A 24,693-nucleotide genomic window follows, 5' to 3' on the forward strand; every position below is an offset into this window, starting at 1 on the left:
CTCCACATCTGCTATATCATAAGGTCTCTATCCTGTATTGGTTCTGTATTGCAATTTCAATTTTCTTACAGATCAAAAACTTTGTCCATTTGGTACAATCCTAACTTATTTCATTTGTGTGAATCAACTTATGTGTATTAAACTGTGACCTCCAGGTCTTTCCACACTGGTTGCATTCATAAGGTTTCTCTCCTTGTGTTCTGTGATGGATGTTAAGGTGTGCTTTACAGGTGAAAGAATTTCCATGCCTGCTACATACATAACATTTCTCTCTGGTGGGTTTTTTTCTGATGGACAGAAAGTTGTATGTTCTGGGTGAAAGACTTTCCATATAGCTTACATTCATAAAATTTTTCTCCTGTTTTTGTGCTCTCTGGTGGACAGTAAGGTGTAGCTTCTGGCTAAGACTTTTCACACATATGACATTCATAAGGTTTCTTTCCTGTGTGTCTTTTCTGATGGACAGTGCGGTATGACTTCCAGGTGACAGACGACACACATGTTACATTCATAAGGTTTCTCTCTTGTGTGTGTTGTCTTGTGGCCAGTAATGTATGACTTCTTGGTGAAAGATTTTCAACACCTGTTCCATTCATGAGGTTTCTCTCCAGTGTGTTCTCTGATGTCTAGTAAGCCTTGATTTCTGGGGGAAAGACTTTCCACACATGGGACATTCATAAGGTTTCTCTCCAGTATGTATTCTCTGGTGAACAGTAAGGTATGCCTTCTGGGTGAAAGACTTTCCACACACATTACATTCATGAGGTTTCTTTCCTGTGTGTGTTCTCTGGTGTCTAGTAAGATATGCCTTACAGGTGAAAGACTTTCCACAAATGTTACATTCAAAAGGATTCTCTTTTGTGTGTGTTCTCTGGTGAACAACAAGCTTTGTTTTCTGGATGAAAGAATTTCCACACACATTACATTCATGAGGTTTCTCTCCTGTGTGTGTTCTCTGGTGTCTAGTAAGATATGCCTTACAGGTGAAAGACTTTACACACACATTACATTCATGAGGTTTATCTTCTGTGTGTGTTCTCTGGTGGACAGTGAGGTTTGACTTCCAGATGAATGACTTTCCACACAAGTTACATTGAAAAGGTTTCTTTCCTGTATGTGTTTTCTGATGGTCCGTGAGACTTGACTTCCAGATGAAGGACATTCCACACAAGTTACATTCATAAATTTTCTCTCCTGTGTGTGTTCTCTGGTGTCTAGTAAGGTATTCCTTGCAAGTGAAAGACTTTCTGCAAATGTTACATTCAAAAGGTTTCTCTTTTGTGTGTATTCTCTGGTGGCGAGTAAGGTCTGATTTCTGGGTGAAACACTTTCCACACATGTTACATTCATAAGGTTTCTCTCTAGTATGTGTTCTCTGGTGGACAGTAAGGCATGTCTTCTTGACAAAAGACTTTCCACACACATTGCATTCATAAGGTTTCTCTCCTGTGTGTGTTCTCTGGTGGACAATGAGGCTTGACTTCCAGTTGAAAGACTTTCCACAAATGTTACATTCATAAGGTTTCTTTCCTGTGTGTGTTCTCTGGTGGGTAGTAAGGTTTGACTTCCAGGTGAAAGACATTTCACACATGTTCCATTGAAAAGGTTTCTCACCTGTGTGGCTTTTCTGGTGGACAGTAAGGTGTAACTTCTGGGTGAAAGACTTTCCACACACATTACATTCATATAGTTTGTTTCCTGTGTGAATTCTCAGGTGCACAGTAAGGTATGCCTTACAGGTGAAAATCTTTCCACACATGTTACATTCATAAGGTTTCTCTCCTGTCTGTTTTCTCTGAGGGATGATAGGGTATGTCTTCTCAGTGAAAGACCTTTCACATTGTTTATATTCTTCAACTACAGAAGGCACATGAGGACGATATGCAGCACACATCTTACCAGGTTCACTGAAAACACCCATGTTCTGACATTCAGTGACCTTTTCTGTCCTCATCCCTAAGGAGTTCCCATTATTCTTAATCAGTTCTGACTTCTGTTTTGAGCTCAAATTAAAACTTTTTATAAGTCTCACTTTTTCCTCCTTTGGGTTACTATTCATGACTGCTACTTCAGAGAGATATTTATTGTGACTTTCCTGACAGGTGCTAATTTCACCCTCCATTTCTGGGACATCTAAAATGAATAACAGGAAAATAGACAAAAACATAAATGAGATCCATAAATTCCATAATGTAAAGGTATTTTCTCACACTCTAACTGTTACAAGATTTTCAAATATCAAAGCATTCCTTTATGCAGAATATATATTTTCTATGCAATGTAGTAATTAAGAAAGTAGTACTGACATTTTATAATGGAAAATAATGTTTTTCTGTATTTCAGATTTTTCTTTATTCGTCAAGGAAATATTTACTCAAATTATTCATCTATGTACTTTTAATGCTTCCATTCTGAATCTCACTCTATGCACAGCATAACTGATGAGAAATTGTCACAGCAGAGGATAGCAGCCCTAGCATACTCCTATTTGCCTCCTAACTTCATAATACTAGTTTAAAAGAAAATGAGATCTCCTTTCTACATTTTTTATTGTCTTTTTCTTTTTATGAATGACTTCTCTACAGAAAAAGAGAATTGCTAACATTAACTACACTGGCACACCAAATTCAGTTTGTCTCCACGTGAATTCTGGATTTACAATTCCTTGAGACAAAAGATCACCTACTTTTCTGCTACACATGACTCAGGCGTACAAGGAATATTTCCCTCTAAACAGCTCAAGATAAACAGACCAATAGGCTCTGGACCAATCATCACCTTCAAGATGCTAATTAACTCACCTGTGAAATTCTCTTCTGAGTCTTCTCTTATCCATGGATCTGTACCTTGCTCCAGCTTGACAATCAATTTAGGTTTAGGAACACAGAGGCCTGTGATTAAGAAATAGTGGAGAACTATTGTTCTTGCTGGGTCATCATTAATAGAAGGTTGCAGACATCCTGCTCACAAGGTTGCTCCTAAATCTGGTTTCTCAATTTTTTTATTTTTTGGTGGGTGGGTTCTGTTGTGGGGCCTGAACTCTGGACCTGGGAGCTGTCTCTCAGCTCTTAAGCTCAAGGCTAGCACTCTATCACTTGAGCCACAACGCCAATTCCGGATTTGTTTATGCTTATGTGGTGCTGAGCAATCGAACATAGTGACTCAAGCATGCAAGACAAGCGCTCTACCACTGAGCCACCTTCCCTACCCATGGTGTCTCAATTCTAACAGCTCCATGGTGGACTTTTCCCCAGCTACGCATTTATTTTGCCAATTGTGTGGCTTGAACTCAGCTATTTTGCTCAGATCTAGCATTCTACTACTTTGAGTCTTGGCTACCTTTCTAGTTTTGGAATGGTTAATTGGAGATAAGAGTCTCATGTTCATTTTTCTACACTTGCTGGCTTCAAACCAAAATCTTCAGATTTCCACCTCCAGAGTATCTAGGATTCCAAGCTTGAAGCAATGCAACCTATGATTTCCAAATCGTACTGACAGTAGTAATATATATTCTTTCTAGACTGCATATCCACCTATAATAATCACCCCAAGCCTGGGAAGTCAGTTTCCTGTTAGTGGATCATCGTTTAGAACTTTTGTCCAACTACTAATTTGCCTTGTTAAAGAATGAGAATAAAATTAGCTCTTGAGTTACATACAATGAAGTTGAAGTTTCCCTTAGGAGGAAATGACACTTCCCATGGATTGGAATCTTTTTTTTTTTTTAAACAAAATGTAATGGTCCAAAGGCTTACACTTCTAACCCTACATTTAGGAGGTAAGATCAGAACAGGCAGGCTTGAAACCAACCTGGGATGGAAATTCAGACTATACCCCAAAACAAAAGCCAAAATGGTGTTTTGGCTGAAGCAGTAGTGTGAAAGGCAAACAATATCAAGCTCCCAGACCTGACTCTGGCTGGCTTTTATACTAGCAGTTTTTTACCTGGGAATGGACTGGAATATTATACCTAAATAACATAAACAGTCAAATGTCTACTAAAATAAAAGCACTTGTTCTTCCAAATAAAAATGACCTTTGCTCACCCAAGGACATTAGGTTGCTATAGGTCTCCAACATTACTTCTCTGTAAAGGTTCCTCTGTCCAGGATCCAGATCCTGCCACTCCTTCCAGGTGAAGTACAGAGCCACATCGTCAAATGACATCAGCTTCTGTAATGGCACATTTCCATCAAGAAATTAGACCAGAGTCATGAGAATTCCAATCTGGAATTCCATTATGCTGCAGGTATGCTTTTATCTTACATAAAATGTTTGCAGCTGGCTGTGTTATCTTTTTTTTTAAAATATTAATTTATTTTATTTGAGCACATACTGTACAGAGGGGCTACAATTACATGGGCAGGATAATGCATACATTTCTTACCAAGCATTGCAGCCTCCTCCTTTGTTTACCCTTCACCTCCCTTCCCAGCCTCCCCCCTCCCCCCCCACCCAATTATACCCCCCTCCGCCCCCCCCACCGACATTGTAAAGCTGGTTTTGACATGACATTTTGTACTTCTCATTGTTGCAACAGGTCCACCTGAATCCTTAAACGACTTGTTTGCCCCCATCTCCTCCACATGTTATACTGACATCAAATATAGTGAAGGCGGGGGTTACACTGTGGGGGAGGGACATACAAAGCAACAAAGAAATAATCTTATAAATGCGTTAGAAACATATGCATGAAAGAAACGAAAACATTAAAATACATATTTAAGGGTTCATTTTCCTAACATCACATTATCTGACCTTTTCTGCTTGACTCATACCTATACTAGATATTGCAAATAAGGGAAACCATGGGACCTATGCTTCTTTGGGCCTGGCTTACTTCACTTAATATAATTTTTTCCAAGCCTTTCCATTTCCTAACAAATGGGGAAATGTCATTCTTTCTGATGGAGGCATAGAATTCCATTGTGTATATATACCACATTTACTTGATCCATTCATCTACTGAGGGGCATCTGGGTTGGTTCCATATCTTAGCTATGGTAAATAATGCTGCAATAAACATAGTTGTGCTGGTAGCTTTAGTGTGGTCTTGTTTGTAAACATTTGGGTAAATGCCCAAAAGTGGGATTGCTGGATCATAGGGGAGATCTATGTGAAGTCTTTTGAGGAACCTCCATACTGCTTTCCAAAGTGGTTGAACAAGTTTACATTCCCACCAACAATGAAGTAAGGTTCCTTTCTGTCCACATCCCCTCCAGCATCTGTTGTTGTTAGAGTTCTTGATTATTGCTGTTCTAACTGGAGTGAGGTGATATCTCAATGTTGTTTTGATTTGCATTTCTTTTATGGCTAGGGATGTTGAACATTTCTTCATGTGTCTATTGGCCATCCTTCTTTCTTCTTCAGAGAAGTTTCTCTTTAAGTCTTTCACCCACTTATTTATTGGGCAGTTGTTTCTTTGAGGATTTGTTGTTGGGTGGTTTAATTTTTTGAGTTCCAAGTATATTTTAGATATGAGACCCTTGTCCGTTGTATGGCTAGTAAAGATCTTCTCCCAATCCGTGGGCTTTCTATTGATCTTGCTAGCTATGTCATTTGCCCTGCAGAAGCTCTGCAACCGTATGCAATCCCATTTGTCCAACCTTTCTTTGATTTGTTGTGCTTCCGGGTCTCTATTCAGAAAATTTCGGGCTAAGCCAAGGAGACCTAGGGTTTCTCCTATTCCATCCTGTAATGTTTTCAGAATGTCTGCTTTGAGTTCAAGGTCTTTGATCCATTTGGAGTTGATTCTGGTGCAGGGTGATATATAAGGATCTAGCTTTAGTTTTCTACATGTTGTTAACCAATTTTGTCAGCACCATTTACTGAAGAGGCTGTCTTTCTTCCATTCTATTGTTTTAGCTCCCTTATCGAAGATTAGATGGCTATAGGTCTGTAGGTTCATTTCTGGGTTTTCAATTCTATTCCATTGGTCCTGAGGTCTGTTCTTATGCCAATACCAAGCTCTTTTGATTACTATGGCTTTATAGTAGAGTTTGAAATTTGGTATTGATATTCCTCCAGCAGTGTTCTTTCCGTTGAGGCGCGTTTTTGCTATTCGGGGTCTTTTATTGTTCCATATGAATTTTTGGATTGCCTCCTCTATTTCCTTGAAGAATGAGGGTGGAATTTTGATAGGTATCGCGTTGAATTTGTAGATAGCCTTGGGAAGTATTGCCATTTTCACGATGTTAATCTTGCCAATCCAGGAGCATGGGAGGTTTTGCCATTTTTTAAGTTCTGTGTTGATTTCCTTTTTCAAGATTTTAAAGTTTTCATCATAGAGGTCCTTCACTTCTTTGGTTAAGTTAATTCCTAGGTATTTTATTTTTTGTGGGGCTATTACAAATGGAGTTGCTTTCCTAATTTCAGCCACACTTTTCTCATTGTTGGCATATAGAAAAGCCATTGATTTTTGGGGGTTAATTTTATAACCTGCTACTTTGCCAAAGTTTTGAATCAGCTTGAGTAATTTGGGAGTGGAGTCCATGGGATTCTTCAAATACAAGATCATGTCATCTGCAAAGAGGGAGATTTTTATTTCTTCTTTCCCTATTTGGATCCCCTTTATGTCTGCATCTTGTCTTATTGCTGTAGCTAGGCATTCTAATACTAGATTGAAGAGAAGTGGAGAGAGTGGGCATCCTTGTCTCGTTCCTGAGTTAAGAGGAAATGGCTTTAGTTTTTCACCATTGAGTATAATGCTGGCTGTAGGTTTGTCATATACAGCCTTTATTGTATTGAGGAATGTTCCATGGATTCCTAATTTTTCCAGAACCTTCATCATAAAGGGGTGTTGGATCTTGTCAAATGCTTTTTCTGCATCTATTGAGATAACCATGTGCTTCTTATTCTTGTTCCTGTTGATGTGATGAATAATATTAATTGATTTGCGTATATTGAACCAGCTTTGCATCCCTGAAATGAATCCTGTTTGATCATGGTGTATGATTTTTTGGATGAATTGTTGAAGTCGATTGGCCAAAATTTTGTTGAGAAGTTTTGCATCAATTTTCATCAAAGAAATGGGTCTATAGTTCTCTTTCTTTGATGAGTCCTTGCCTGGTTTTGGGATGAGGGTTATGATGGCTTCATAGAATGTGTTCGGTAGTGAGCTTTCTCTTTCAATTTCATTGAAGAGTTGGAGGAGTATTGGTGTGAGCTCTGCTTTGAAGGCCTTGTAAAATTCCGCTGTAAAACCATCTGGTCCTGGACTTTTCTTAGCTGGGAGGTCTCTTATTGCTGTTTCTATTTCAATGCTTGATATGGGCCTGTTAAGCTGGTTTAACTCATCTTGGTTTAGTTTTGGCATGTCAATATTTGCTAGGAAAAGGTCCATTTCTGTCAAGTTCTCAAACTTATTAGCATAAAGTTTTGAGAAGTATTCCCTTATAATGTTCTGAATCTTGGTTGTTTCTGTGGTGATGTTTCCATTCTCATCTCCTTTTTCTGATAAGGTTTGCTAAGGGTCTGTCAATTTTGTTAAGTTTTTCGAAGAACCAACTCTTTGTTTTGTTGATTCTTTCTATAGTTTTTTTGGATTCTAATTCATTTAATTCTGATTTAATTTTGATTATTTCTTTCCGTCTACTGGATTGGGGTTTATCTTGCTGCTCTTTTTCAAGGAGGTTTAGATGTGTCATTAAATTGTTAGTTTCCGATCTCTCCAATTTGTTGATGTAGGAGCTCAGAGCTATAAACTTGCCTCTGAGTACTGCCTTTGCTATGTCCCAGAGGAGCTGGTAATTTGTGTGTTCATTTTTGTTGAATAGCATGAACATTTGAATTTCCTTTCTAATCTCTTCCATGACCCACTCATGATTCAGCAGTGTGTTGTTCAGCCTCCATGTGATACCGGACTTTCTTTGGTGGCTTTTGGTGTTGAGTTCTAATTTTATTCCCTTGTGGTCAGAGAGAATGCAAGGTATAACTTCAATGTTTCTGAATTTAGACAAGTTTGCTTTGTGGCCTAAAATGTGGTCTATTTTAGAAAACGTTCCATGTGCTGCTGAGAAGAACGTGTATTCTGATGCTGCTGGGTGAAATGTTCGGTAAATGTCTGTTAAGTCTAGTTGATATATGCAGCTGTTTAGATCTGCGGTTTCTCTGTTGAGTTTTTGCCGAGTTGATCTATCTAGTGGGGAGAGTGGTGTGTTAAAATCCCCAACAATTAATGTCTTTGGATCTATATGGGATTTGAGGGAAAGTAGTGTTTCTTTGATAAATTTGGGTGCTCCATTGTTTGGCGAATAGATATTTAGAATTGTAATATCCTAATGCCTGCAAACACATTTGTGTTGCTAGCAATAGAGACAAGATAAAAACTCTAAGGAGACAATAATCTGGCATAGTGACATTAAGTCTAAGGTGGTGTCTAAAAAATTATATTATTATTTTTGATAAAATTTTAGTACATATCAGCATAAAAATGAATTAAACAAATATTTTTTCTGCATTTACATATACTGCTTCACCATAAATCCTATTTAGACCAGAGCATTGTCCCTGAGCTCCTTTTTACTCAAGGCTAGTGCTCTACCACTTGTACTCTCATAAGCAAGCAGAACACATGCAGGATATCACATGGGATACAGAACCTACAACATTACTAGATCAAGGAAAAGCAGTGTCCACATGAATATTAAAAAACAGTAACAGTACTCCAGAAAGTAGCTAATGATTTATTGAGCCCTTATAAGACTTGATTTAGTTCCCACATAAAAATATCCTAGGTTCACCATGATTGGTTTAAATACTGAATATTGAAATGTGGTCATAGATTCCCTGATATTTCCTTCCTATGTAAAAAAGAACTGCTATCATGACGTTTTGTAAACTTTCTCTACATTCTACAATACAAAATATAGGTGTGAGGAAAATAAAATGTTCCTTGAGAAGATTTTCATTTTAATAGGTCTTCATGGAAGGTGGAGGCAAATTAATATAGGCTCAAGGAACACTCAAGATGACAAAAATGATAAATATGACCAAATGCTCAAATGTGTTACATATTCCTCAGTCATTTCTCCAGTAGAGCCCTAAGGATACATTTTTCCCTTGTGTTAGTTAATAGAGAAATTCCTCAGAGATCAAAATCAATTCCTGAGCAAACATATGTGGGATTTTGCAACAAATGATATTTCTAATAGGGAAAACTTCGTCACTGTATTTTTTTTTTATCAAAATTACCCATCTTATACTGGAGTGAGTGAAATATTTAAAAGTAGTGGTATGGAAAAACAAAACTGAATACTACAACAAATGAAGTTAGACCAAAGATAACAGAATCAGGTGAAATCAAATTTCCTTGTAGTTTATCAATTGGGGGAAAGATGTACTTTTATGTATGGAACTCTGAAGTTGAGCTGAAGGGGGAAAAGGTTTGAGAGGTTGGAATTCCAGCCTGACAGAATTGAGAGCACTGAGAGCTGGCTGCAGAAGGCTTAAAAGAGAATTCTGGAGAGGGTTAAGAGACTGGAGTGCAGGCCTTTTCCTTACTATTGGAAAGATAGCATCTGAAACTGAGGTGCTGTTCACCTTGAAGGCTAGGTAAGGTGAACTCCATGTCTGCATTTTCTCTGGGCGACAGTCTACTGTTTCAGGAGAATAAGAAAACATGTTTTCCTCACAACCTGTTGTGGCTCTGATTGCGCTATTAAAATAGATACTTCATTTTTGCATGTTATCAATGGTAATCTTCCCATTGATAACATGCAAAAATGAAGTATCAAGGAACTATGCTAGCTTTCTGGCACACAGGGACAAAATGCCAGAGAGCCTTTGGAACCCTGGTTTCCCGTACATCTATCTGTTTGTGTTTTTGTGTTTCTCTAATTTTCTTTGTTTCTGGAATCCTGTAGAACTCTCTAGGCAATAATATTCCTATACTACAGGTAAAAAAAATGTCAATCCTAAGAGCCATGTCAGCAACTTAAAGCTGATCACTAAGAAAATCTGAGACACATATGGAGGAAAGAGGGAATGAAAAAAGAAAAAAAATGATAGAAAGATAGATACAAAGAGAGAGAAAGAGAAAAATAACCAACACTAGCTAGTAGAAAATCAAAAATAGAGAGAGAAAATAGAGGAAAGAAATCTCGTGAGAATACTTTAGAAAACAAACAGGAATTTGTAGAAAGACCATAAAGCTTAGCAACAAATACAGGTGAAGTTTCAAGTAAGACCAAGACCATGAAGCAGCCCAAGAACTATATATGGAGAGTAATTTAAGTACATATAGGTTAATCATTCCTTAAGAACACATGAAGGTATGTATGACCACACTATTTCAGCAATTCCAAGAAAATTTCATTGAGATACTTTAATGTTACTCATGAGGAAGTGATCTGGTGGCAATCTATCCTTCACCTTCCATGAGAAGTAACCTGCTTTTTGGCATTACATCACATAACAGGTATGACTACATTTTATGACAAGATGAAACCTAGACATTCTGAAGCCAATCTGAATTCAACTTAGAATATAACCATTTAATTTGCTAAACCTACAAGCAATCTTTATCTGCTAATTTACAAGCCTTCTTTATCTGATTTATGAATATGCTCCTGAGGCTGAATCTGTGTGGTTGGTATTGTTTGTAATTCTTGGACATCTTTAGGTTCATATAATGGAATGGAAAACAAATGAGGAATAAAAAAAAAAAAACTCACCAGAGATCCATTCATTCTGTCTTGCTGCTGACAATGAGCAGAAGATTCTGGAAACATGGCTGGGATATAAGGGAAATGTTGCATTCAGAAATGAATCTGTGAGATTTTGGGCCCAGAATTTCCTCTTGCAAACATGATACATGGGATGCAAAACCATAAACTTTTTAAAATTTTTTTATTTATTTTTACCTGAAAACGTAAAGCCTTCTTATAAGCAAAGAAACTTTAATTTCTCAGGCAGAGCATTAAAGTGTCCAATAAACACAAATCCAGTCAATTTCCTGTTAGATATTATTAAAGCAACTAATTTCTTTGTTTAAGTACACACTAAATACAAAAAATGAATGTTCCCAATGAAATTATTGAATAATTAAAAGCAAAAACATATATTTCCACGAAAAGTTATTATTACTGAATATACTTCAGGATGTATGAACTGTTTTTGTTTTTCCTTTTTTTTTTTTTTTTTTTTTTGCCAGACAAGGTGCAGCAAATCTGGGTTTGGGCGCTGTCTCTCAGCTCTTCAGCTCAAGGCTAGTGCTCTACCACTTGAGCCACAGCACCACTTCCAGGGGTTTCTGCTTATGTGGTGCTGAGGAATCGAACCCAGGACATCATACATGCAAGGCAAGCACTCTACCACTGAGCCACCTTTCCAGCCCATGAACTGCTTTTTTAATACAAAAGTATTCTAGGCATCCATTGTATTTTGTGTTCTACCTCATTCATTTACATATTTAAACACCGTGGATAACATGTATGATGTAGCTCAGTAATTTTCACCCAAAGTTAGAGATAAAAATCTTTATAGAGTATATTTCTTATGTTATACTATTTCAATAGTGGATGTCAAATCGCACATTTCACTCTACCCATTGCACACATATGCAATGATTAGCAATTTGCCATTTAAAATGCTTTGGCCAAAGGGACATGAGAAAAGATGAGGTAACCCAGGTTTGAGAAGTCCCTATTGTTCATGTCCCTAAACAGTCATGCGAAGAACCTTGTCCATCCTAAAGATACAACATAAAATAATCGATATTGGCGTGACACACCTGAAGATAAGTAACACCTACAAAGCATACAACCTTGAGTAAGACATATTATCTCAAGTTTTCTTCTGTGAATTTTCTTTTTTAGGCCACATGTCCCAGACCAACACTTTCTGTACAACCAAGCACAACCAAACAATTAGAGCTAGCATTAGCAAATTTACATTTAATGTAAGTTTGCATGATTACATACTAAAAATCACAGTGTTAACAGGCTGAATAAATTAGCAAAAACAGGATTAGGGATTACTACATGAATAGATACTTTCAGTCATAACAATTCCCCCACCATCCACAACCACAGCCTCAGGTACCTTCTCATAACTATGCTCAGGCTTATTCCTCAATCCAGCTCATCATGCCTCCTAGAAATTAGTTTAATCTTGCAACAACACAAAGTGATTGAGAGTGGTGTAGGAAAGAGTACCACGTGAATCTGGTGCTCAGGGAAGTAGCAACAATTTTTGCATAAGGCAAAGGAAGCTAGCAACATCTTCCCTTCCTTGCTTTTCTGCTTCTTCTCTTTAGGGCTTCTCAGAATTGACAAGGTCTGTTCATTTAGGATAGAGATTCCTATTCATAGGGTGCTCTGCTTCAAACATTGCTAGGCTTCATTCCTAAAAGTACAGGACCAGCACTCACTACTCCAATATCCAGTGTACAACTGTCTCTAGAAACAGTGTCGAATACAAACACGTGTGAACTCAAGCCACTAGATTAAAAACTCAAGCCAAATAGATTAAAATGTCTCTAGGAGAAAAATCACAGAAGCCCCAAATACAACTTCAATGTAAGAGGACTCAAGGCAGGCATACACCTCACAATTTCACTAGAATTCTTCCTGTACTCCTCTTACACCTAGGCAAAGCAAATAAAGTCATATGGGTTAATAGAAGAATCCCTTGGTCTTGGAGTACAAGTGCACAATTTTTGGGCTCTCCTGGTCTGGACAATCACACAGCTTGCTCTCAGACATTTGAACCTCAAGCAAATTACCAACTCCATACTAGAGAAAAGCATGGAGAGGGAAGTAGGCACTTTGGTTCAAGTATCAAGCTCTCCCTCTGAGCTGAGGAGCTCAGGAATGATGCTTGCAGGCCCAGAGTTCATCCCCCACCAAACAAACAGAAACAGAAAAAAACAGAAACCCACGGAGGGGAGACTCCCGCAGCAATCGCACAGTTCCTACCTGACATCAGTTCCAAAGCCTGAGATTCCTTCAAGTTACAGCTCCCAAGCTCCACTGCACAGAACTGGGCGCAGGGCTCCTGGCTAACACCTATGGAAGGCAAAACTGCATTTCTGCGCACTTCCAGCGGCAAGGCAAAGGAAAAGAATCAGGAAGACGCAAACTTAAAACGCCTATGGTGGGCGGGGAGACGCATGCGCAAAAGCATCTTCTGCCCCACCTCCACTCTCCAAAAAACAAAAACAACCCAGGACTTTCAAAGAAAATATCCTCCATGGAGACTACAATTCCCACAATGCTCGGTGCCACACTCCTACATACCTGGGAACAAGTGTGCTTGTGTGCATTGGGACTTTTCACTCCCTGCTGTGGAAGTTAAGCTTAGTTTCTTGAAAACCACTGTTTCCTCTTGAAATACATAAGACCAACCAGAAAATGGATATATATGGGGAGAATTGACTACATTGGCTTTTCGATTCTTAGTTCTAATAATGAAATCGAGGTTATGAGACAGCGTTGCTTATACCTTTGTGTTTATTCAATGCCTGCCTTCTGCTGAATGTAAATTATATCTCTTTTTTGTCTTAAATTTTTTTAATACATCTCCTCTTACTTTACAAAGGTATTCACAACCACTAAGCTTATACCTGGGTCATTTCCCATTGCTGTAATGTATACACTGGCATAAAATAGTGAGATTGTTATGTAAATATGCAGCATAATATTTCTGGTGATTTGGATTTCACAAAAGCTAACAATTAATTTTCCAGAAACTCCCCAATTCTAGCTATTAAATCTAATGAGTTTTTGTTTTTTTTCTGAATTTTGTATTTCATTTAAGGATTTTATATTTTGTTTTGTTGTTGGTCTTGTGGCTTGAACTCACAGCTTGGGCACTGTCTGTGAGCATTTGCTATGCTCTATTTGCATTTCCTTTAATAATTTCTTCAGGTAATTAGTGAAAATTTCCCAAACAGGGATTCTTATGAACCAGGCACATCACCTCCATTTCCCTTCAAAGAAATAGTGGTTATGGAGGTCAGGATGAATGCAGGAGAGATAGAAGAGTGAAGTTTAGGCTAGGCTATGTTGATGTGAAGCTTAATCATTTGCAAATCAGTCTGCTTTTGTCTTTCCATTTTGCATGTGAAAATCTCTTCAGAATTCTTACCTCTTCTCTGATCCTAACAGTTCCTCTCAGTAGCTTTAGGCTACATATCTAGGGGACCTCAGACTTGTCTTCTCAGACCTTAACCATTAAAGTATGCAGTAAATCTTTGTCTCGTGCCACAATCCCATCAGATCACAAGCAAGGCTCTGAGAGCCAATGGGATGATAATTAAGGAGACAGAGAGATGGCTGATGGCACAATTTTGCTATATTTCTCAAATGCTTGTGTAATATTGGTCTAGACCCACTGTGCCCAAAAGTGCAAACAGCACACAGCTTTCGTCATTCTATTTCAATACATCTTTTCCACACAAGCCTCCTGTCAGTTAAAGCCCCAGGACAAAAGCTAGGACACACACTTCCTCAAACCAAGAAAGGGCAAGGACTTGCAGTCCTGAGGGGGAGTCAATGGCCCTGAAGCCTTTGCTCACATTTTGTCTGCTCCTGGCAGGCACCACAGGGTCTGCAAGAGTCTCCCTCTCTCTTATCAGAGAACCTACACTTTTCTCTTAGATGTTTATTGTGATTTTTTTGTAATCCCTTCCATAAAAAATAATTGGGAAAGACTGGATTGGAAATTTTCACATTTGATTTTAGTTCTCCAAAGTATAGTTGCTCCATGTCTCTATTGTGGACCAGAACTATTCCTCATGAAAATGGGAATCAAAGAGCATATTTGAATGTATAGACTTCAACTTAAAAGCACCTCTAACAATATAAAGAAAAAATAATTTCATTCTTTAAAACTATATTCCTGTGAAATGGAGCTGGGCTCAAGTGGTAGAGCGCTCACCTTAAGCTGAAGAGCTGAGGGACAAGTGCTCAGGCCCAGAGTTCTAGCCCCAAGACCAAAAAAAAAAAAAAAATCCTCCATAAAACTTAATTCCTGAGATACAAAGACATAAGGAACAGGTAAAAACTGGGGTGCTCCCAAGAGTACATGTGAAATGTAGTTTACTTTTCTTTTTCTTTTTGGGGGAGAGGGGGTTCAGTCATGGGGCCTGAACTCTGGACCTGGGCTCTGTCCCTCAGCTCTTTAGCTCAAGACTGGCGCTCCACAACTTGTGCCACAGCACCCCTTCCAGCTTTCTTATTTTAGTTTATGTGGTGCTGAAGAATCAAACCCAGGACCTCATGCATGCAAGGCAAGCACTCTACCACTGAACCACCGTCCCATCCCTGAAATATAGTTTTCATTGTTCAAGCCTACATTTGTGCTGAATTTCTTTATTCTTTTATCCTTTTGTTTTGTTTGGTTTTGTTTTTGGTCACGCCACATGAACTGTGAGCCTAGGAACCAGCCCTCAGCCCTTCAGCTCAAGTCAAGTGCTCTACATTGTGAGCTAAAGCACCAATACTGGTTTTGTGGTTTTTATTGGAGATAAGTATCTCACAGACAATGCTGGCCAGGCTGACTTTGGACTGTGATCCTCAGGTTTCAGCCTTTTGAATAGCTACGATTAAAGACATAAGGTACCAGCACCCAGCTTGCATTTCTTTTCTTTTATGTCCCAGCCTTGGGGCTTGAACTCAGTGTGTGGACACTGTCCCAAAATTTTTGCTCCTCATTAGCACCCTAGTACTGGAGCCACAATTCCACATTCAGCTTTTTCTATGTATGTGGTACTGAGGACTTGAACCAGGGCTTCATGCATGTTAGGTAAGTACTCTAACACTGTTGCGGGACAGCCACAACAAAAACAGTGCGCTGGAAGGGCAACAGGATGATAATGGAAGAGACAGAGACAAAGCCAATGATGAATCTCTCTTTATTTCAGCAATAACTTAGCTATAGACACTTTCTAGATCTTTCCAGTGCTTGCATCACATTGTTCTAGGACTCACCGTGCCAACAAGTGCAGACCATATGCATCTTTCCTCATTCTAGTTCAACCTTTGTCCACCAAACTCCTAGAGGTAAGCCCCCAGGCCCAGAATCTAAAAGGAACACTCCCTCCAACAAAAAGCAAAGTACATATTAGCACTGAATGCTGGAGTCCGGGGTTGTGGAGCTTTTGCTCACCCCTGGCCAACTCCTGGCACCTCAGGTTCTGCACCACTTCCCCTTTTTTAATTTTGTAAATTGAGCAAGTGTCTATCAGCCTGAACCTGGAAAAAAGCAGCAGAATGGAAGAAAAAGATATACCAAAACAAGAAACAGGAAAATGCCTAAGAAATAGCAAAAAGAGTGCTATTTCCCCAGGTGAATCCCTGCAGGTAATGGAGAACTAATACAGCTAAGCCTGCGTGGTGGAGTGACCAATACCAGATATCTGACCCTGAAGCTGCGTAATGTCTAAGTTCAAATTATCAGAGGGCCAGATTCCTCAAATATGTCACTGGATATTGGTCCAAATCATATTTCCATCATATTCAACAGGGATAACACAGATGTACTGACAATTAGCATGACACATCATTTTAACTGGGTCTTTAGCAGGTCTATGTGATTATCAACACACATCATTGCTGTTTCTAAATCATAAAACATGTCACAATCATTTTATCTATTCCTATATGCATCCCAAGGTACCAGAAACATTTCAAACTAAAGTATTAACATGTTGTGCTGTATATATTGTGTCTACAAGGATCATAGGAGAAGCACGAGTGCTAGCAAGAAGAGTCAGGGTAGCAATAATGAGGGCAACCAATATTCCCCAAAATCTGCAGCAATGGCTAAGAGTCCTCTGAACCTCAATAGCAAATGGAAACCCAAACTTATTATACCATGGTTCTATCAACTGAACATGCAATGTAAGTTAAGGGGATTGCATAGTAAGCTAGGATTACTCATGCAGTTAGTGAGAACACAATTGTTCCTGTAAGAGGCATGAAACACCACCCCACCCTTGAAAACCATACCCAGCCCAACTACTAGCATATATGGATACATAACACAAGCTTGCACAGTAAATGATACAAAACCATGAAACAGGACAGGTCTCTGAAACAGAGGTATGGGATGGTGAGAGGCATTAGTTCAAATAGGCCTCATGGCAGCAGCCAGGCTCAAGATGTCAGGGTGAGCTTGTCCACACAAACTGACAAACATCAGAGCCAGCAAGCTACCACTGATCTCATCACTCCTCTGAGACCTGCCATACATACTGGGAGACTCCTACCACCAGAACCATGGACAAGATGTGAAATCCACAGGCCCTCCAGGACGATGGATCATCACAAACATGGGAATCGCTGGGCATAGTAGAACCCAAGAAGGATGCACCACATCTCTTGCCAAAGAAATTTTGCAAGTGTTATGTATAAGCTCCATCTTTTTCCATTGTATCACCTTTTCTTCCAAAGGAAGTCAGACCCATAATCTATCCCTGAATACCTTACATATTTTTACCTTCTACCTCAGGATCTGCAATAGTCAATAACTGTGATCAATGAAGTAGAGGATATAATATTTGTATAATAATGAGACTTACATCTGTGAGCAATGAACAATTCAAAAATAATGTATGAAGTAAATTATATTTATGCTAGTACAATAAACATAATACATAGAAATGAATGTTTGAAAAATGTAATGAAGAACAATGACAACTATGGGACACAGCTAGTTTAGGAAGCACCCATTTTTACCTGATCCTTATGTCCTGGCCTCTCAGGAACTTAGTTTTAACTTTTACAGAAAGAAAGAATACTTTTTCCTTCATATTTTCTAGGTGCTCCAATGTTGCCATCTATACATCCAAATGTACCTCATGATCTCCATTTTCATGAGGAATAGCTCAGGTCCACTAAAAGAGGGATGGAAAACCCTTACACTGGAGGACTGCATATCAGGCATGAAAATTTCCTACACAATCCTACCCAATCATGATGTGGGGAAAGGATCATCAACAATCACAACAAACCCTTAAGAGACAAGCTTGGTATTGGCATAAGAACAGACCTCAGGACCAATGGAATAGAATTGAAAACCCAGAAATGAACCTACAGACCTATAGCCATCTAATCTTCGATAAGGGAGCTAAAACAATAGAATGGAAGAAAGACAGCCTCTTCAGTAAATGGTGCTGACAAAATTGGTTAACAACATGTAGAAAACTAAAGCTAGATCCTTATATATCACCCTGCACCAGAATCAACTCCAAATGGATCAAAGACCTTGAACTCAAAGCAGACATTCTGAAAACATTACAGGATGGAATAGGAGAAACCCTAGGTCTCCTTGGCTTAGGCCGAAATTTTCTGAATAGAGACCCGGAAGCACAACAAATCAAAGAAAGGTTGGACAAATGGGATTGCATACGGTTGCAGAGCTTCTGCAGGGCAAATGACATAGCTAGCAAGATCAATAGAAAGCCCACGGATTGGGAGAAGATCTTTACTAGCCATACAACGGACAAGGGTCTCATATCTAAAATATACTTGGAACTCAAAAAATTAAACTCCCAACAACAAATCCTCAAAGAAACAACTGCCCAATAAATAAGTGGGTGAAAGACTTAAAGAGAAACTTCTCTGAAGAAGAAAGAAGGATGGCCAATAGACACATGAAGAAATGTTCAACATCCCTAGCCATAAAAGAAATACAAATCAAAACAACATTGAGATATCACCTCACTCCAGTTAGAACGGCAAAAATCAAGAACTCTAACAACAACAGATGCTGGAGGGGATGTGGACAGAAAGGAACTTTACTTCATTGTTGGTGGGAATGCAAACTTGTTCAACCACTTTGGAAAGCAGTATGGAGGTTCCTCAAAAGACTTCACATAGAACTCCCCTATGACTCAGCAATCCCACTTTTGGGCATTTATCCAAATGTATACAAACAAGACCACACTAAAGCTACCAGCACAACTATGTTTATTGCAGCATTATTTACCATAGCTAAGATATGGAACCAACCCAGATGCCCCTCAGTAGATGAATGGATCAAGAAAATGTGGTATAAGTACACAATGGAATTCTATGTCTCCATCAGAAAGAATGACATTGCCCCATTTGTTAGGAAATGGAAAAACTTGGAAAAAATTATATTAAGTGAAGTAAGCCAGGCCCAAAGAAACATAGGTCCCATGGTTTCCCTTATTTGCTATATATAGTATATGTATTAGTCAAGCGGAAAAGGTCAGATATTGTGATGTCAGGAAAATGAACCCTTAGATATGTATTTTAATGTTTTCTTGTTTCATGCATGTGTTTCTAACGCATTTATAAGATTATCTCTTTGTTGCTTTGTATGTCCCTCCCCCACAGTAAAACCCCTGCTTTCACTATATTTGATGTCAGTATAACTTGTGGAGGAGATAGGGAAAAACCAGTTGCTTAAGGATACAAGTGGACCTGTTGCAACAATGAGAAGTACAAGTTGTCATGTCAAAAATGAGCTTTACAACTTCGGTGCGGGGGGGGGGGGAAGGCGAAGGATTGGGATTGTGGGGGAGGGGGGAGGCTGGGAAGGGATGTGAGGGGTAAACAAAGGAGGAGGCTGCAATGCTTGGTAAGAAATGTACGCATTATCCTGCCCATGTAATTGTAACCCCTCTGTACCGTATGTTCACAAATAAAATTAAATTAAATTAAAAAAAAACAATCACAACAAACCATTAGGAGACAAGCTTAGGATGTCTGATATGAGGGAGGGTGGCAAAAGATTTATTCCACAGTGTAATGGATACAGTCTGGGAAGACAAGTCTGAAGACCCCTAGATATGTGGCCTAGACTTGCTGACAGGAACTTCTAGGGTCCGAGAAGAGGTAGAAAATCAAAACAAAATAGGATATGCAAAACAAAAAAGTTAAAACAGACTGGTTTGGAGCAAGTAATCAAGCTTCACATGAACATAGACCTGCCCTGAACTCTACCTCCTCCCACATTCATCCTGATCTACCTAGACAACCATTTTTTTTGAAGAGTCTTGGAGGAGGAGTAACATTTTCTAAGAAACCCCTGGGAGGAAACTTTTCACTATTCCCCTGAAGCAATTAATAAAAGAAAGGCAATTACAGCACAGCAAATGCTCACAGACAGTGCCCAAGCTCTGAGTTCAAGCCACAGGACTAACAACAAAATGAGGGATAAACTTTATAAGGAAAGGCAAATTTCAGACACAAATAACCAAAAACTCCTTAAAATTTCATAGATGGAATTTGGGAGTTTCTGGGAAACTAATGAGTAGAATTTGAGAAATCAATTTAATTCAAAGATTATAAAGTATATCTGTCTTTAAATTCTGTTATTTTATTCCAGTATATATATTAGAGCAGAGGAAGATGATGCCAGAATCAATCAGGTTACTGTCTGCAAGTACTTTTTTTTTTTCTTGGTCGATCTTGTGGCTCGAACCCCGCCGGAGTACTGTCCCTGCGTTTTTCAGCTCAAAGTGAGCTCTCTACCAATTGAGCCACAAGGCCACTTTAATTGTTTTGGTAGTTAGTTGAAGATAAGGCTTATGAACTTTCCTGCCCAGGCTGGCTTTGAACTGGGATCCTCATATCTCAGCTTCCTGAGTACCTAGGATTACAGGCATGAGCCATTGGCACCCAGCTGCAAATACCTTTGCAAACTGAGAGGGTAGATATTCAAAACCTTAAGGGAAAAAAAGACATAATTTGCATTCTGCAGAACGTACTTTTTTTTAACAAAAACAAAAATAAAAACTACGTAGATTCATAACCTCAATTATATTAAAAGAACTAAGAATTAAAAAGCCAAATTATGCAGTGGTCCAAATACATTTGTGTTTTTCATTGGTCTCACAATATTTCACTTGCTGCTAGAAGTGCTGTGAAGTACAGCTTTGCACTCCATAGTCAGAGCCAGGAGGTAGAAGCCCAGCTTTTCTTTTTCAGGGGAACTTGGGAGCTGTAACTGGAAGCGAGCTGAGGTTCATTAGCCAAAGTCTGCCCTTTCCATCTTTCCCCAGTCTGGGGTAGATGATATTTTATGGGCTCCTAGGTTTGTGCTGCCATTAGGACTTGTTCCTTCAGATGTCAGAAAGTGGCTCACAAACCACTGAGTTTCGAGACAAGGAGAGTCAGGGGTTTTGAGTTTATACTCCTAACCCTAGAGATTCTGGTACTCAACCATGTGACTTTATAATCTTGCTTTTTGTGAATTGAAACCAATGAATGGTAAACATTCCTTGAAAATGTCTTATATAAACATATTGATCCTCTTTTCATCCTCTGCACTTCCTATGGCTTTTGAAACTTCAAAATGCTGCTGGCACAGATATACTCCAATTGATGTGTCTGTTCTGACAAATTACAATTTCTCCACTAATATATTTAGCCTATTTTACATCACTTAAAATGAGAGAGCCTAGCTGGGCAGGTGGTTCATTGGTAGAGTGCTTGCCTTGCATGAATGAAGCCCTGGGTTTGATTCCTCAGAACCACATAAGCAGAAAAAGCCAGCAGTGTACTGTGGCTCTAGTAGTAGATTGCTAGCTTTGAGCTGAAGGTCAGAGGGACAGTGCCCAGGGTCAGAGTTCAGGCCCCACACCGACAAAAAAAATGAGAGAGTTTTCCTATACATGTACACCAAAAACAATTGTTAAAATATAATTTGAATACAATACAATGTCCTTGATATGTGTCTGCCTGTCCTGATTCTTGAACTCAAGGTCTGGAAACTGACCTTGATATTATTTGGTGCAATGATAATGTTCTACCACTTAAGGCACATTTGCACTTCCCACTACTTTGGTAGACTATTGGAGATAAGTCTCTCAGACTTTTATATCCCCCTGGCTTCAATCTGTGATCCTTGTAGAGTTTCTTCATTTCCATCCCAGGGGACCACAAGCAGGCACAGGAGAAAGATTATTACAAGGTTTATTAGAGGGACCATATTTCCCAGGACAGGGAGCACAAGCATTTGTCCCTCTTCTGGTTGCAACAGGATCTGGGGGGCAGGAAGTGAGTTAAGTACATGCTCAGGTGAGTCTGAGATGACAGAGGGAGTGGCGAGCTGTGTGGAGGGAACTCTAGGTCTGGGAGAAGCTCAGGTCTGGGAGGAGCTGAGGATTAAAGGTGGGGATAATACTAACTTTCCTCAGATCTCAGCCTTCTGAATACCTAAGATTACAGCTATTAGACATGATAGCCCAGTTACAATGCTTTTTTTTTAAATTCAGATTATATTCTAATGAAATAATATGAAATAGAAAACTTGAAAGTTTTAAGGCACAATGTTCAGTCACTAATGTGTATGAGGACATTCCAAATCCCAAAACACACAGAAAATGCCCCCACCTTGAAATCTGTAACACTCCTGATCTTAAGTATTGTGAATGTGAACACTTAGTCTATAATAAATTCTTTTAAGTTTTTCAAAGTAAGAAAACATTCTTGTGACAGAAAAACCCAGTAGTAATGTGCAAGTATTGCTTTTAAAGGATTCATAGTGTCTTTCTGAGCAAAAACAACCTCAATGATGTATACAGAATAGATTTTCACTTTTTGTATATGTCACTGTAGAGGTCATGTATTTTATATTAACAATTACCATTCTATGTAATTGAAATCCTACATCATTACTCTGGATAATCAACCTGTTTAATCAACCAATAAGTACAAGCAAAAGCACATAGGGATATAATTTGTTGGTTTTAATTTTGATGGATCTACATTTTGGGGTGTATTTTCTGTTAAGATTGTTTAGTAACACAGAAGACTTCAATCTACTGGTGCCTTGGCTGGGGATGGTTGCCTGGGATTTTGTCACTCCTCTAACCAGCATTTTATGTTGCATCTTTATTAGGCCCTGTATCTCCAGCAGAATGGACATGATTCGTAATATGACTACTTAGGAAAGTGAGGGACTTCTCAATCTGTGTTTATATCATCATTACTGATGTACTTTTGATAGTTTGTTTGTTTGTTCCATCAAGGAGCTTGAACTCCGGGCCTGAGCGCAGTAGCTCAGCACTTTAGTTCAAGGCTAGCGCTCTACCACTAGAGCTACCACACCACGTCTGGTTTTCTGGTGGTTGTATTGGAGATAAGAGTTTCACGGATTTTCCTGCCCATGCTGACTTTGAACTGTGATCCTCAAATCTCAGCCTTCTGAGTAGCTATGATTACAGGCGTGAGCTATGGGCACCTGGCTTCATCTTTGATAGTTTTACATACCTGACAGAAATGAACCAAGGTTCACATTCTTTTCACATCTTTCCTAGGTTTTTTTAGACTTTGGGAGTATTTATTTTTGTTTTTATTTAAAACTATGTCCATACTAACATGTGTAAAATAGTTATTTTAATGGAATTTTGATTTGATTTTTTCTCATGACTACTGATATTAAACTACTTTTATATTTTAATCAACTACATGTGTAGTCCTTTTTAGAAAAGTCTCTTCAATCTTTTTCCCATTTTAAAATTAGATTTTGTTGTGTGTGGATTACTTGAAGGATTTTCTTTCTATTTTATAATTCCTATTGGTTAGCAATCTATTTAGAGGTATGCAAATAGTTCTCTCATACCATGCTATTTTTTCTTTGTTCGTAGTGTTTTTCAATATACAAGGTTTTCATTTGTTTTATTTGTTTATTTATTTATTTATTTATTATTCATTGTAGGTCATGGGGCTTGAACTCTGGGCCTGAACACTGTCCCTCAGCTCTTAAGTTCAAGACTAGCATTCTGCCACTTTTGCCACAGCACCACTTCTGGTTTTCTGGTGATTTATTGGAAGTAAGAGTTTCACAGCTATACCTGCCCAGGCTGACTTTGAGACCCAATCTTCAGATCTCACCCTCTTCAGTACCTAAGATTACAGGTGTGATCCACCAGAGACTCACATTGCTTGTTTCTTTGTTTTTTCCAGCAGGTACTTTTGGAGTTGTATTTATGGGGTTACAGTCAAATCTTTCTTCTTTTTCTTTTTTTTTTTTAGCTCACGCGTGGGTCCTGAACTGTGGGCATGGGGGCTGTTGCTCAGCTCTTCAGTTCAAGGTAAGTACATTAGAAATTGAAAAAAGGAACACTTCCAACTTTTTGTTTATGTGGTGCTGAGGAATCGAACCCAGGGCCTCATGCACGCAAAGCAAGTACTATACTACTGAGCAATCTTGTCAGACCAGTTACTGTCAAATCTGATGTCATGAAGCTTTCCTCCCCTCCTCTCTCCTTCTCATTTCCTTTTCCCTCTTTCCCTTCCTCTCCACTACTCTCTTGTCCTCTCTTCTTCATTCTTATTCCTGACCTTTTGCTTCCATTCTCTCCCTTCTCCACTCATCTTCTTTTCCCTTTATATCTGAGATGAAGACTTGCTAGTATGACTACAGTTAGGTTTCTAACTTAGAAACACAATAATACACATACCTCATGGTTTTCTTGAGCTACTATTGGAGCTTGAACTCCAGGTCTCACAGTCAGTCAACTTCCTCACTCACTGTTGGCACTATCACTGGAGCCATACCTCTAACCTGTTCATTAGCTGCTTAGTTTGAGTTGTCTATCCAGGTTGGCATGCAGACCTCAGTTTCCTCCTTAGTAGCTAGGCTAAAGTGACAGTCTTGAGCCAGAAGTACTTGCCTTGGTTTTTCTTACCTCAACATTTAACATTAACACTTAATTGGATACTACAATGAAAGGATTATTGTTACTGGTTTATGTAGAATTAATATTCAACC

General features: G+C 38.8%; 1 protein-coding gene across 1 annotated transcript in view; it reads right to left on the reverse strand.

The window, feature by feature from the left end:
- Positions 1–592: 592 nt before the first annotated feature.
- LOC138838633 (zinc finger protein ZFP2-like) overlaps positions 593–24,693 on the reverse strand; it is a 50,909-nt gene continuing 26,808 nt past the window's right edge. The window contains 2 exon segments of the mRNA XM_070038035.1: positions 593–835; positions 1,256–1,564. Of these exon segments, the coding sequence (XP_069894136.1) occupies positions 593–835; positions 1,256–1,564 (552 nt within the window).

The sequence above is a fragment of the Dipodomys merriami genome, unplaced genomic scaffold (assembly GCF_024711535.1).
Source record: "Dipodomys merriami isolate MVZ:Mamm:240054 unplaced genomic scaffold, mDipMer1.0.p SCAF_286, whole genome shotgun sequence".
NCBI classification, from domain to species: domain Eukaryota; kingdom Metazoa; phylum Chordata; class Mammalia; order Rodentia; family Heteromyidae; genus Dipodomys; species Dipodomys merriami.